At 38.9% G+C, this 13,964-nt stretch overlaps 1 protein-coding gene across 2 annotated transcripts; it reads right to left on the reverse strand.

The window, feature by feature from the left end:
- Positions 1-517: 517 nt before the first annotated feature.
- LOC103096759 (uncharacterized) lies at positions 518-6,228 on the reverse strand. 2 transcript variants are annotated; one of them, XM_007500813.3, is made up of 4 exons: positions 6,001-6,228; positions 4,661-4,826; positions 3,697-3,745; positions 518-2,837 (listed from the first exon to the last, which is right to left on the reverse strand). In XM_007500813.3, exons 3-4 carry the CDS (start codon positions 3,722-3,724, stop codon positions 1,897-1,899), a joined length of 969 nt encoding a protein of 322 aa, XP_007500875.1. In that variant the 5' UTR covers positions 3,725-3,745; positions 4,661-4,826; positions 6,001-6,228; the 3' UTR covers positions 518-1,896. The 2 variants fall into 2 exon arrangements, with proteins under 2 accessions (XP_007500875.1, XP_056662781.1); XM_056806803.1 differs by lacking the exon at positions 6,001-6,228 and having other exon boundaries at positions 4,661-4,887.
- Positions 6,229-13,964: the final 7,736 nt, after the last annotated feature.

The following is a 13,964-nucleotide window of genomic DNA, read 5'->3' on the forward strand; positions in this document are numbered from 1 at the left end:
TGCAAGCAAGACAAGCACCCACCTCCTGACTAAGACATAATTTATACCTGGCTGCTATGTGAAGTTTCTTTTTCTCTTCTACATACGTTACAATGCTTTTATTCTTCCTGCCTTCTCCCCCAATGCTCTAGTTTGGGGCGGAGGGAAGGTATTATGTTGGGTAGGACAAGGAATTAAAAGTAGTACTATGAAAACAGAAAAAGAGTCTCTGGAATATTTTGTGAAATATACAGAAGGAAATTCAGGGAGAAAAGAGGAACAGGGCTGCTTTTGAAAGGTACAGATTAAATTCTTTATGTACTTAAAAGTAAAAGGAATCTCTTATATTTCGTAGATGTATATACATAAAACAGAACTATATACAAGCTATGTATTGTTATAAGGGTTTTCTAACCCTTATTGACTATTGCTATAATATGGTAATGCCAATAGATTTGTCCGGTATGGACATGCTGTTGGTGTGACTGTTTGAGAAAAACTGCTTCTCAGAGTAGCCTAAGAATTCCAGTTCAGCCAGTTGTATAAAAACCATATTTATTATAGGTAAAAAAAAAACTAATGAAGGGATCATAAAAGGAAACCAGTGGAAAAGAAATTCTTATATAAGTTCCTAAATTAATCATTCTTAATCTAACCACCTCAAATCTCATCTGCAAAGATCTTCTTCCCCAAACAGAGTTGAGGTTACTCTTCCTATTTTATCTAAATCCCCCCAAAATCTTAATCTATCTACCCTACTCTAAATTATACACAAGAGAAACAAGTTAGGTCTCTCTTTCTTCCTTGCTGTACAGATGAACAAAGAGTTTTGAGTCTCCACAGCCTCTCTCCACTTGCACAGAAAACCTGCTGGGGCTTGCACTGATGTTTCACCCAACAATCTCCTTCACTTGTCCGGTCTTTTAGATGAATCTTTAGATGTAAAAAACACTGAGATTTTCCCAATCTCACCGAGCAGCACTTAGGACGTCCTTTCAGAACAGGGTCAGCCCAAAGAGTTAAAGTCAGTTGGGTAGCTGTCTCTCAAAGCACTCTGGGAAAATTCACTCATCTTTAAATCCATTCAGATTTTTGAAAGAAATCTCATATCAATAACTTATCCTACTTAATTTCCCAATGTACTCTTAATTAATAAATAATTCTCTACAGTAGAACAGACATTCACAGATATGTCACGCTCATGGGCTCTAAAATGTTTTTTGTCACATATAAAAATTAAAAACAATCAGCCACCCTGAGACCTGCCAAGGAGATGGGAATGTTAGAGATGAGTAATATCAAACTCAATAAAAGGGGTTCGGGGGCATATTTGTGGTCAGTGAATGAGACTTATTAAAAATGAATTCTGTGTGGGACAGAGGACCCATTTAAATAGAAATCAGTATTAGTGAGAAGGTAGCCTGGGATTGCCTCCTGACATGCTGATTTCAGTCCAGTTGTGAAATGTTCAGATGGTCTAGGTTCATTGGAAAGATGCTTGGATGTCCTTAAGCTTGCTTGTCGGAGTCTGGTTTTTGCATGTCCAAAAGGTGGTGGTCAGGTTTCATTAGAGAAAGGCCTGGTGTGCTCAGGGCACAGCGTTTCTTCAGTTTCCCTGCCTGTCTGCAGTTTTGCACACGTGAGTGCTCAAGCCCTTTTACAAAGTGGCCTGATGTTCTCAGGGGGCTGCATAGTTTCAGCTATGTTTGATGATAGCCTATTTAGGAGATGAAACAATGAAGAGATACACGGGTGTTCATGATGACTCAGGTAGATGAGGTCAGTGGAACATCTCGGTCCAATTGTATAAACCTGTAAACAGGCTAACATTGTGGACTGACGCTTTATCTCTGGCTTATACATATTCTCAATTTGCTGACTTTAGCTTGGTAGAGCTCTGGTTAGACTGAGGGATTGTCATGATGCAAACGTATCCATTGGCATACAGTACATGCAACGGTACTTCAGGCATGTAGAAGAGCACTTGGCCCATTGTTGGAAATCTGAAAAATTCTCCTTTTCTGCATGTTCCCATGGTCCAAATTTTGGTGTTTCTAATCCCAGGGCTGATATTATTTCGTCTATATCATGTGGCGGTTTATCTGTAGTGGGAGTAGGCCACTGTGTGGGGTAGGAAGGATGGGCATTTCTTGCATCGGTAACATTATTACAAAGAGAAAAAGTGGGAATTTGGGGCCCAGAAAGAGATTTTCTCATTTCTCTTTCCTTAATCCAGTCATAGTTTGATGGTTTTAAACCATTAGCTTTAGGTAAAGACTCAGAAAAACATGCTGAGATAATTTTAGATTTGGAGGCAAAGTTTAAACTTCTTACAAGAGCATTTAGAGTTGTCCCTTTTGGCACATTGTGCTCAGGTAAGACTTTGAAGTCTTTCTTCACGGGGGCTTTATGCTTAACTTTACCTCTGTGTCCACGTACAGATGGGATCTGAATCTTTTGGGCCTCAGCTGTTTGGTGATTGTGGTCAACTAAAATGTTCTGGAAGTGCCCAGGTCCTGATAAAGGCTCCATATGGGACTGGTTACTAGGGCAACGTTTTAAGGGCAAGTCTGACATAGTATACGACTTGCCAGGGCAGGTCAATTTTTTTGAGTTCTCCTTTGTATTAAGAGATGGCATTAGTACAGTTTTTTGAGAGTTTGGAAACTGTGTTACTATGAGTGGTTGTTTGAGACATGTCCTGCCTATGGGTTGGTTGAGGTGGGACATTGGCTTAGAATTCAAACGATGCTCTATTTTTTCCCACAATGGTTCTGTCTGGTTTTCCCAAGCAGCTGTAATCAGTTTTCTTTTCATCTTTCCTGGAAGGTCTTTTGATGGGAACTGGATCATGATTTCTAATGAAAAAAGATAGCACTGAGTGAGTCCAGGAAAATGTTGTCCCTCTGATTTGTGTATGGGAAAGGCAGCTGTAAAAATGGACCAAATAGGGAAGATAGCAAATAATAGTGAATCCTCACTTGTCTGTATCACTTTATCACTTTCAAAGGGCTTCAGCATCTTTTTTGTACTCACACAAGTGCCCCATTAAAAGCAAGACTTATTATCTCCATTTCACAAATCAGGAAGTAGACCTTTCAGAAGAAGCATATAAGCTTTAATGAATTTTAAGTGTTTTTTTTTTTCCTGACAATTGTGAGTGTTTAGGAGATAAATTCTATTAAGTCTTTTTTGGAGAGGACAACTATAAGGCACAAAGAATGGTCAAGACTCACCCAAGTAGAAATTTGGCCCCACTAAGGCTCAGCCAGGAAAAACTGAAATTCATCATGTGCTTAATGTACAGATTAGGAAATAAGCCACTGCCACCCTTCTAAGCTGTGCAACTTAGATTTTACAAATGTATGCTTTCCTGAAAACTGAGACAGGGAGTTTGAAATGATATGATTGCCATCTGAAGAAGAGGAAAAACTGAGGATCAGAGAACTTCAAGCCATACTTCATGTAGTATGGTGCAACAAGGAAACATTCAGACCCAGGAAATGGAGCTTCCTGGTGCTTGCCTGACTTTCTAAGTTCACAGGACTGGAATGCATCATAGAATTTATCTCCTGGGGCAGAGCTCTTCCTCTATACCTTCCTAGCTTGAGGATCGCAATAATTTATGAATGAATGATTGAGGAAAAACACCAAAGAGTTCAGAAAGAGACTTGGAATGGGAATCTATTTGAAGTCACTGAAAATAAATTTTCTTACCTTTTTGATGCTCCTTTGTTCTTCTCATTTTCCCCTATCAAAAATTTCCCTGAGAAAACAATGTTAACCAAGATATATGATTTCCTTAAGTTTCTACACAAATTCTCTTCCTCTAACTAACAGTTTTTACTCAGTGGTCTCGCCCTTCCAAAGTCCTTTACAATTTCCTTTTCTTCTTGTCCCATTCTGGTTTCCCCAACAGTGCCCACCCACTGTCACCCTGAGGCCTGTAAGCTCCCTGTGCTAAAAATGTTTCAGCTAATTTATATAGTTGTTTTGATATACATCATTTTAGACTAACTATAATCTATTTTGTATATTAGTAACCATTAGTCTTTGTCATTCCAGAAACTTTGCCTTTCTTTTCACCACCCCCACACCATTCAGTCCCAGGTATTGCCTACTCATATTTATTAACATTTATTTGGGTTATGAAAGACAAAGAAAAGGGGATAATGCCCCTCCTTTGTTGCAAATGAATGAATCAGAGTGAGGGTCTAAGGGTGGAATTCCAAATACCGCCTACTTCTTTCAGAATCTGATTTCTTAGGCATCTGTGTCTTTCCTTCTGTCTTGCCCTAAATAACAAACAAGTTGTCTAAGGCCATCTTTACATGCCATGATGTTGCCATCCAAATGATTCTATAAGCTTAGCCACAAATCCAAGCAAGAACATTTCCAAATGAAACTTATATGTGTAATATATGTTAACAGAATATTATACACATTTTATAGGATTATGTATATTCATTCTTTAAATTTAAGGTCAAAGACACTTTTTAATGATGCCTTGTTATTTCATGACAAGTCTAGTCACCTGCTATGGTCTAGAACAGCTAAATCTCCCTCCAAGTCTCCTTTCTCCCATTCTCTTTCACCTCAGGAGTACTGAGAACCCATCAACATATCCTGCTAAACAGCACACCCATTCCATTTGATGATCCTTATCCCAAACTAGACTAACCTCTTTCACAGTTGCAGAGTTGGTATCAAATGGGATGACCAAGTAGAATCAGGATATTTCAAGACTCTGAAGATCAGAATTGGATAATCCAATTTGAACTATCACAAGGTTGATTTAGTTATGTTTCCTCTTTAGAGGGAGGTTCAGCAGGCTATAGAGTTAGCCCCTAGTAAAAAAAAAAGAAAAAGAAAAAGTAAATTCAGTTGCTTCAGTGAAATCTCTCCTGGGATGCAGGAAAAACTGAGAGCATTTCCTGAAATATTTTCTTGCTTTAAGGTGAAACTGTTTTATGCTCTCATAAAGAGCAGTAGTGGGGTAGCTAGGTGTGACTCAGTGGATAGAGAGCCAGGTCTGCACTCAAGGGGACCTGAGTTCAAATTTGACCTCAGATACTTCCTAGGTGTGTGATCCTGGGCAAGTCATTTAACCCCTATTGCCTAACCCTTATCCCTCTTCCTCCATGTAACCTATTAGGATCAAATATAAGACAGAGGTCAAAGGGTGTTTTTTTTAAGTATTAGTAATTATAATTGTTACCTTCCTTGTTATCTACTCTAGACTCTCCCAGTACACTGTGCTCCTTGCTTCCAAGTTTCTTCCCCCTCTTCTGGAAAGGAAGAATTAAATCAGAACTTCTGGCATAACTTCTCTAAGGCTCAAGCTATCTGGAATGTGGAAAGGTTCCCTTGGACTGATTGAGAAGACTATGTCAGCCTTCTCATTACTGAGCTCAAACCTTCAATACCTCCCAAATTCCATTCTTGTCCCCTCAGATTCACTGTCCCATTTGCCCCTGGAGAACTGCAGTGACCCTAACTATCCATATTGGCCTCTCCTTCCCTGCTTCTTTCTCAAAAGATTGTTTATGCCCAGTTCTTCAATAGTTTACAATTATTTGTGATTCCATGAATTTTTTATCCCATGAGGTTTTCTTGACAATGAAAATATATTGGTTTGCCATTTCCTTACCCAGTGGTTCCCCATTTTGCAGATGTGGAACTGAGGCAAATGAGAATTGGCTTGCCCAAAGTCACATAATTTTTGAGTGTCAGAAGATGCATTTGAACTCAGATCTTCCTAGCTCTAAGCCTGGTGCTATATCCACTGTAATACTAAGCCACACAGAAGAAGCACTGGGTAATTTCTTACCTTATTTCAGGTTTTCAAGAAGAGATTAAACCAGGGATCTCAAATATTCCTATCATTCTTTTGATTGGCAGGGCTAGCCAATATTATTTCAGGTTATAAGAAGTATTGTGGGCTTAAATTCATCTCTAAATAGATGAAAGATTTAACCACAAATAAAAAATTAAAATAAATATTGTAAGTAGTATACTCACCTTTTCAAAATAGTGTTCTCTCCTGAGAGAAGGACCATGTCCTGGGATACAGAGAAAAACGACCTTTATTTCCTGAGACAGCTAAGTCAGAACTTTGGTCCTGTATGCAAGATAAATGAACTGAGGTTGCCTCTGACATCATAGAGCATTCATCTTTTAGGCAATAATTGGTATTGAGGTAGAAAAAATGCAAGAATTTGGAATATTTTTCAACATGTACAGAAGCCAAGAAAAAGTTCCAAAGAGAAAAACTGATCAAGGTTGCTTTTGAAGACAAGTCTGAATTCTTTATACACATATAAGTAAAAGCAAGTTATATATAGCAAAGATTTATAATGTTATACATAATACTCATATTTTCTAAAAAAAAGTTTTTTGCTTCTTTTTAAAATTAGATACAATACAAAAAATAAGTTTTAAAAAAAAAGAAACAGTAAAAAACAATACTAATGCTAATACCTGCAAAAGAAATGTCAGATTGAGAGCAATTCAGAATCCCAGAAAGGGGTTCGGGTGCCATGCTGGTAGGCATTATGACCTAATGAAAATGAGTTCTGCACAGGAAGCAGAGCATCTTCTGATCAGTAGTTAGCAGGCTCAGGGGACCATATTGTGGTAAAAATTTGTCCTCAGGGTGTTATATATTTTAGCTTAGTTGTCTGTGTTTGATTGAGGCATGTTTGGGGGTCAAATGTTAGAAGAGGGCTATTGAGGTGTTTCATGATGGTTCAAGTGGATAAGGTCACTGGATAGGGGCTTAATATAATGGAAGACTGATATTTTAGCCCCTGGTAGAAACTAATTCCTCTGGCTGGAACCCTCGTGGAATTTTGGTTCATTGATTAGCTTCTCATGTTAAAGTTGTTCCCTTTAGAACCTGTTAAGTATGTCAGTAGTCCAGGGATGGAGAAGCATGTGTACCTCAGCCCAATTTGCCAAATCTTTTGAAAAAGGCTCCATTTCTCCTCTTTGCCATAGTCCAAAGCCTGTAAAGTTTACTCTTCTGGCCAGATTTATTGCTCTGTGCAAAATCTGCTGGTGCCATAACTGGTGCAGTCACCCTATCGGTTTTCCATTTTTCTATGGTCCAAAGTCTGGTGATTATTGTAGAGCTGCTATTACCCTGGCTATGGCACTGGATTGTGGTGATCTTTTAGATGAAACTGCAACCACATTCAGATAAAGATGAGATCTCAGGGGACAGGTAGGTGCTCTGAGGATTGGGAACCAGACCTGGAGACAGAAGGTTCAAGTCTGGCCCCAGACACTTCCTAGCTGTGTCATAGTGGGCAAGCCACTTAACCCCAATAGCCTAGTTCTTATGGCTCTTCTGTCTTGGAACCAACACTTACTATTGATTCTAAGACAGAAAAGTAAGCGTTTAAACAGTGAGCTCTCTCAGCCTGATGATTCTCAGCTGTATCAAGCTCAGAAAAAATCTGCTGGTTCTGAAGTCTTGACAGAGATTCCACTCAGGGCAACTTATTAACAAGTCTAAGCTGTTATAGGACTTGTCCAGGTGACTCAATTCCTTGAGATCTCCTTTGCATTGGAAAGATGGGACAATCATGTGCTTTGATGAGGGTTGGACAGTAGCATTACTGTGGGCTAAGGATTATGTCCTGTTCATGGCATGGTTAAGGTGAGGTATTGGCTCAGAACTGGAATGATGCTCTACTTTTCCCAGGGATGATACCATTGATTATTCCAGGAAGATGAAGGAAATCCTGTTTTCATCTTTTTTTCTGAAAGCCTTTTGGTAGGAACTGTATCTAGATTAGATGCTGTGAAGGATCTAAGGGGGAGACAGTTCTGAATGAGGCCAGGAAAATGTTGCCTTTCTGGTTTGTGGATGGGAGAGGCAGCTGTTGAATTGGGCTCAATGGGAAGGAGAATGAATAATCATTGATTCTTCCCTTCTCTATTCCACTTTGTTTCCCTAATTCCCCATCTCTTTTCCCAATAAATATTACACCTTCTCTATTCCACTTTGCCATTTTCAAAGGGCTTGATCATCTTTCTTGGACTCACCCAAATACCCTATCATTAGGAAGACAATGATTATTATCCTTATTTCACATATGAGGAAATAGCCTGTTTTCCTCACAAAAAAAGGTAAGCTTCAATGTGCTATCAGTTCTTCACTGACAGTTGTGAGGCAGCCCCTCAGCGCTATTCCCTAAATTGAACTGTTCTTCTTTACTTATTTTGAAGGCCACTCAAAAAGCATTGTGATAAGACACCCAAACTGAAAGAATTCAGAGTCATGGAATGTTGGAGCTGGGAAGGGCTGGGGATGGAGGGAGAGTTAGTATACTGTAATATTTATTGGGAAAGGAAATAGGATTGGGAAAATGGGAATAAATGGGAGGTTTGTAGCAGGGTATGAAGGAGAGAGGGGAGAGAGGGTATATTGCTTGGTGATACAAGGGAGGGAGATGCCCCCTGCTGAGAGGAAGCCGCAGGGGTCCAATAAGGACTGTTTGTCCTGGAATGACTGAACTGAAGTTCGGCTCCCTCTATGACCAGAAAAGATAGTCTACTTATCTGACTGCAAATTCAAATAACATAAAGTTTAATAACTAGTTGGGATTGGAGTTTTTCTCAGCTTCAGACTCGAGGCCAGGCCCCAGAGGCTGGCGGAGGGTTTGTCCCACTCCCGTCTACTCTCGTTGTTCTAATTCAGAATCTTAGCAGTACACAGAAAGCAAACAAGAACAAATCTGACCTTCAGAGGCCTGTGTCTTCTGACTGAACCAAGAAGAGCATGCCACTCCAGACTGGGCTGAACAAGCTCCTCTCTCCTCCAACATCCGGAAAACCCTTCCAACCCAGCAGGAAGGAAGAGCTAGTCACAAGCCCCAACTGCCCCTCCCAGTTGGCCCTTCCCCCACACAAACTGTCAGTGTCTTGTTTCCTTTCTACAGTACACGTGCACACACTTGGATGCACTCATCCATGCCCCTGTATGCATGTATCTCTCTCTGTATATAGAAAGACATGTAAATATATAAATATGTAGGTGTATGCAAATATATTCATACATACATATAGACACACATACACCTATATATTTGTTGTTGAATCGTGCCAGCTCTGTGATCCTAGATGTGGGATTTTGTTGGCAAAGACACTAGAGTGGTTTGCCATTTCCTTATCCAGTGGATAAAAACATAACAGAAGTTGGTTAATTATCCTGCCAAGGTTCACACAGCTAGTAAGTGTTTGAGACTAGATTTGAACTTAGGTCTTCCTGACTCCCAAACCAGTGATTCATCCACAGAGTCTCTTAGCTGCTAGAAAAAAAGCATCTCTCTATAAGATATATACAGACTGGGTAGAAGGCAATCTCAGAGTGAAGGGATGGCTGATGGGCCCGGGGAACTGGGAAAGGCCTCTTGTGATTTGAGCTGAGTTTCAAAGGAAGCCAGGGAGTAGAAGTGACTAGCAAGAGCATTCAAGGTGAAGGAAAGAGCTAGTGTCAGACAGGGCTGGGTCTACAGTGTTGGAAAAAAGAGCAAAATGACCAGTGTGTCTGGACCGGAGACTAGATGGAGATGAGCAAAATAGAAGAAGATGGATAGGATAGGAAGGAGCCAAGAAGTTGCAAAGGACTTTCAAAGTCAAATAGAATTTTCTATTTAATCTTGAAGGTAAAAGGAAGCCACTAGAGTTTATTGATACTGGCTTAAAAGTCTGATCTGTGTTAGGAAGAACCAATTGGTGGTTTAGTGTAAGGCAGATTGGAATGTATAAGAGACTTGAATCAAGGGGACCAATTAACAAGCTATTATGGTAATCTAAGGCATGAGATAATAAAGCCTGAAGCAACATGGGGTCTGCTGGTTTGAGTTATGAAATGAATAACAAGGGAAACATTGTGAAGGCAAAAATGACAAGATTTGGTCAAAGATTTCCTACTGTAGGGTAAGAGTGAGAAGCTGCGGATAACAAGATTTAAGCCTTGGTAACTTTGGGAAGATCACAGCTCACTTTGGTAGCTGAGTTTAAGGGCACTTTGGAATGGAGAGACTTGAGCTTGGGAGAGCAATCAACAGGCTCTTGCAATGTCGCAGGAATGAGATGATGAGGACCTGCAGGCATCAGGGTGTCCAGTTGTGCAAGTGGTGAAAAGAGAATAATAAAAGAGTATTGTGAAGATAGACATGACCAGATTTGGCAACAAATTGTGGAGCTGAGGAATGACAGCAAGCCTTCAAGACTGGATAACTAGGAAGATGTTAATAACTGCAACAATATTAGAGAAGTGGGGAAGAGGACGAGGTTATAGGGGAAAGTAAATGAGTTCTGTTTATGACCAATTAAGTTTGAGATGTCTACATGCCTGTGGGACATCCAGTTCAAGATGTCCAAGAACCAATTGCTGATGCAAGAATGGAATTCAGGAGAGAGCAAGGATTCACACACACACACACACACACACAGATGAACGTATATATAAAATATATGTACACATATACAGACGTGGATGGATGTATAGATACATGGGGGTATATGTGAATCATCGGCATAGACATGATAATGAGGACTATAATTCCTAATAACTTCCAAGACCAATCAATTCAATTTGAGGCTCTGCCAGCAATGCATCACTCTTCTTCTCTTTCCATAATCCCTCTTCACAATGGCCATTTTTCTTTTTTGGTCATTTTTGCAAATCTCATGCATGTGAATAGAATCTAATTTTCACAAAATCCAAAGCAGGATATAAAGAAGGGGAACTGCATATCCATCCTTAGGTACAGTAGGAAAGGTTTGTTTTGGAATCAGCGAATGTAGGTAGATTCCAGTTGTATTTCAGTCACTTACGACCTGTGTGATCTTAGGCAAGTAAGTAATCTAGGTCTCAGTTTCCACTTCTTTAAATGAGAAGAACTTAGAATAGAAAGCCTCTACGATCTCTCACCATGAATCTAGGATCAGATTTTTCCTTTTATCTGCCTTATCATGACCTAGGCCAAAATATTCCCTTGGGAAAAAGAAGAAATTTAATGGAATTCAAAATGTATGTTCTCAAGATCATAGGTACATGGATGAGGATCTGAATACTGTACATTTCAGGAGGTATTGAGCATACCTTGTAGCATTCTGTCTTCAAAGCTTTTTTAGAACTTCTTTGAGAAGGAACAGTAATTTCGCTGGTTGCTACAATTTTGTGGCAGCATATACATGTGTCCAGTGAAGCAAAAAGCTCATTTTTCTCATCATCATTTCCCCATCATTAACCCTTCTTCTGCTCTCCCCAATAATTGGTGCCCTAGAGATAAGTGTGGCAGTTTTTTAAATGGTTTAACCAAGTTTGCTTTTACATGTACTCTTGTTGGAGATTCTTTTTTCTTAGCCATATCATCATCACTATGCAGAATTAGACAAGATAATAACAAAATTCTTTCATTAAGAACCAAGGATCTAGAAAAAGACTTATTTGACAAAAGATCTTTTTGCAAAAATGGAAAAGCAGTATGGTTCAAACTAGGTTGAGACTGACATCTTAACACAAACAAGTGGGGTATCACAATAATTTAAAAATGAATGCATGTTCATAATATTAAAGATTATACTATTTAAAAGATTGTGAGGATATTATATTATATTTCTTATATAGGTATAGGTACAGGGAAAATTCTTATCCAAACAAGAACATTATAAAACAGAAAAATTTATTATTTCATTATATGAGATTGAAAAGTTTTTCATGTAAAAAACCCACTGGAAATAAGGAAAGTGATCTGGAGGGGAAAAAGTTTCTATCATATTTCTCTGATAAAGACTTAACATAAATACACACTTTATGAGACAGAGTTTATTATCTAGTAAAAGCGTTCAAAGGATATGATCAGAAATTTCTCAAAAGAAGAATTGCAAACAATTACTATATATCCCTCCTAATAAGAGACCTGTCAATCAAAGCTATCTTAAGTTTTCATATTTACTTCCCAGAAAATTGGTAAGTTGGCAGTATTGAAAAGATTATGAAAAGAAAGGAATAATACTGGGTTGGGGGACCTGCAAAAGAGTTCTACTGTTAGGGAAAAATAATTGGTAATTGTGCTAACAAGTCAATTAAAATGGCCATCCCTTTTGACTCAGATTTGAGAGGTTAGACAAATCTAGCCAAAGAAGTCAATAACGCTGAGAAATATACCATTTACAGGACACAAAAATATTGAGAGCAACATCTTTTTAGTAAAAACAAGTAATGAAGCACACGTCCTTTGACTGGGGAATAGCTAAACAAATCATACTACCTTAATATAATAGAGTATTGCAGGCTTTAAGAAATGACTACAGAAAAGAAAAGGAACCTAATAGGAACTAGTAAAACAAGATACATAATGGCTTCAAAAAAGTCAAACTCGAGATATTAGAAGACACCTCATCCTAACTGTTTGCAGAGGAGGAGAACCACAGTTGTGGGAAAATGAATGTTTTTTGGTTTTTAAGATTTTTTTCTTCCTAATTTTTATTTCTTCATGTGTCTCTAGGATGATCTGGGAGTTGGAAAGGACACATTGAAAAATGTAGGTAATTTCATAAGATGAGCTATTTATATCTTTTTTAAGAGACCATAGATTTTATTTCATAGCCTGTGGAATGAGAATGTTCCTGCTCAATCATTAATCAATTTACTTTCATCTTAAAATTTTCCTCTCATTCTTTCTGTTCCTTTGTAATTAGTGACACCTAGTTTCCTCCTGATGACAACGTATCACTGACCACCCTTTCCAGTCTTGGGTGCAATTCCATTCACTCTCTGATTATGGGGAGCTGGGAAGGTAAAAGACTCCTTGCCCTGTCCAGTCTCTCCTGTTACAACCATTACCCAGCAACCTGTCCTTCTTTCAACTTAATAATATTCAGATTTATCTTCTAATCAACAACTTGATGTCTATCAGCCTCAAGCATATTTTTCTCCCTTCAGAAGCCAGTTCAGTGCCTGACTCACAATCTTTTTTCTTCCTCCTCAAACCTGCCCTCATAACATAACATAACAACATCAATACTGAGGATACACTCTCTCAAACACTATAATTCCCAATCCTCAATCTACAAAGTTCCTGTGATCTACTCTTCTCTGTCCGTGGTTATACATAGAGGTCTATATGGTCATACCTTTGATCTTACCATCACCCACAAGTGTTAACTTTTCTATATTCACAGACTCTGAAGTTCTTTGATCTGATCATAACCTTCTACTATTCTATCTTTCCCTTTGCCTTAGGATGCCTCATTCTGTTCTTTATGTTTTCACTGTAACTTCTATTCCTTCTACTTCTCAGTTCCTTTCTTGGATATCATCTCATGCACTCCCTACATTCTCCTCTTTTCCCAACCTCCTCGTGCATTAGGAGATCCTTTCCACTCTACAATATCTTCTTAGATTCCAATCCTTTGTATCATTTCCTATGGTGATACCAAATCATGCTTTGCCAACCCTCCGTCTTGCACTAAAGCTACCATCTGCTTGTTCTGTATTATTCATATGCTGAACAAAACTGGGGATGAATCATTCTGAAGCCCTACAGACTGCATCTGAGCACTACAGTTTTGTGGCATGGTCTAAACTGGAAGCTGACTGCCACAAGGCAATCATTTGACACCATCTTGATTTCCCTTTTCACCATGGTGGCAATACAAAATTTTGTCATGCTTCCTCTTCAAGTCTCTGCCCCTTATGGCACAATACATACTTTGGATTTGGACTGGTCTCCCATTATGTTGGGGGAAAAAAGTGAAGATACTAAATGTGAGCTCCCTCTTCTTCTGACCTCATCTTACATCACTTAGATTTCTGTCCCTACTATCTCCTACTTGGTCTCTTTCGCTCAGGAGGATGTAGCTTTCTTGACAAAGAAAACCCCTTTGCATACACTTTTGTTTTTAGGTTTTGATGTTTCCCATCTTCTTCTGTAAATGTCCATTCTATGGCATCCCACTCTATC

This window comes from Monodelphis domestica, chromosome 8, assembly GCF_027887165.1.
Source record: "Monodelphis domestica isolate mMonDom1 chromosome 8, mMonDom1.pri, whole genome shotgun sequence".
Taxonomy (NCBI): Eukaryota; Metazoa; Chordata; class Mammalia; order Didelphimorphia; family Didelphidae; genus Monodelphis; species Monodelphis domestica.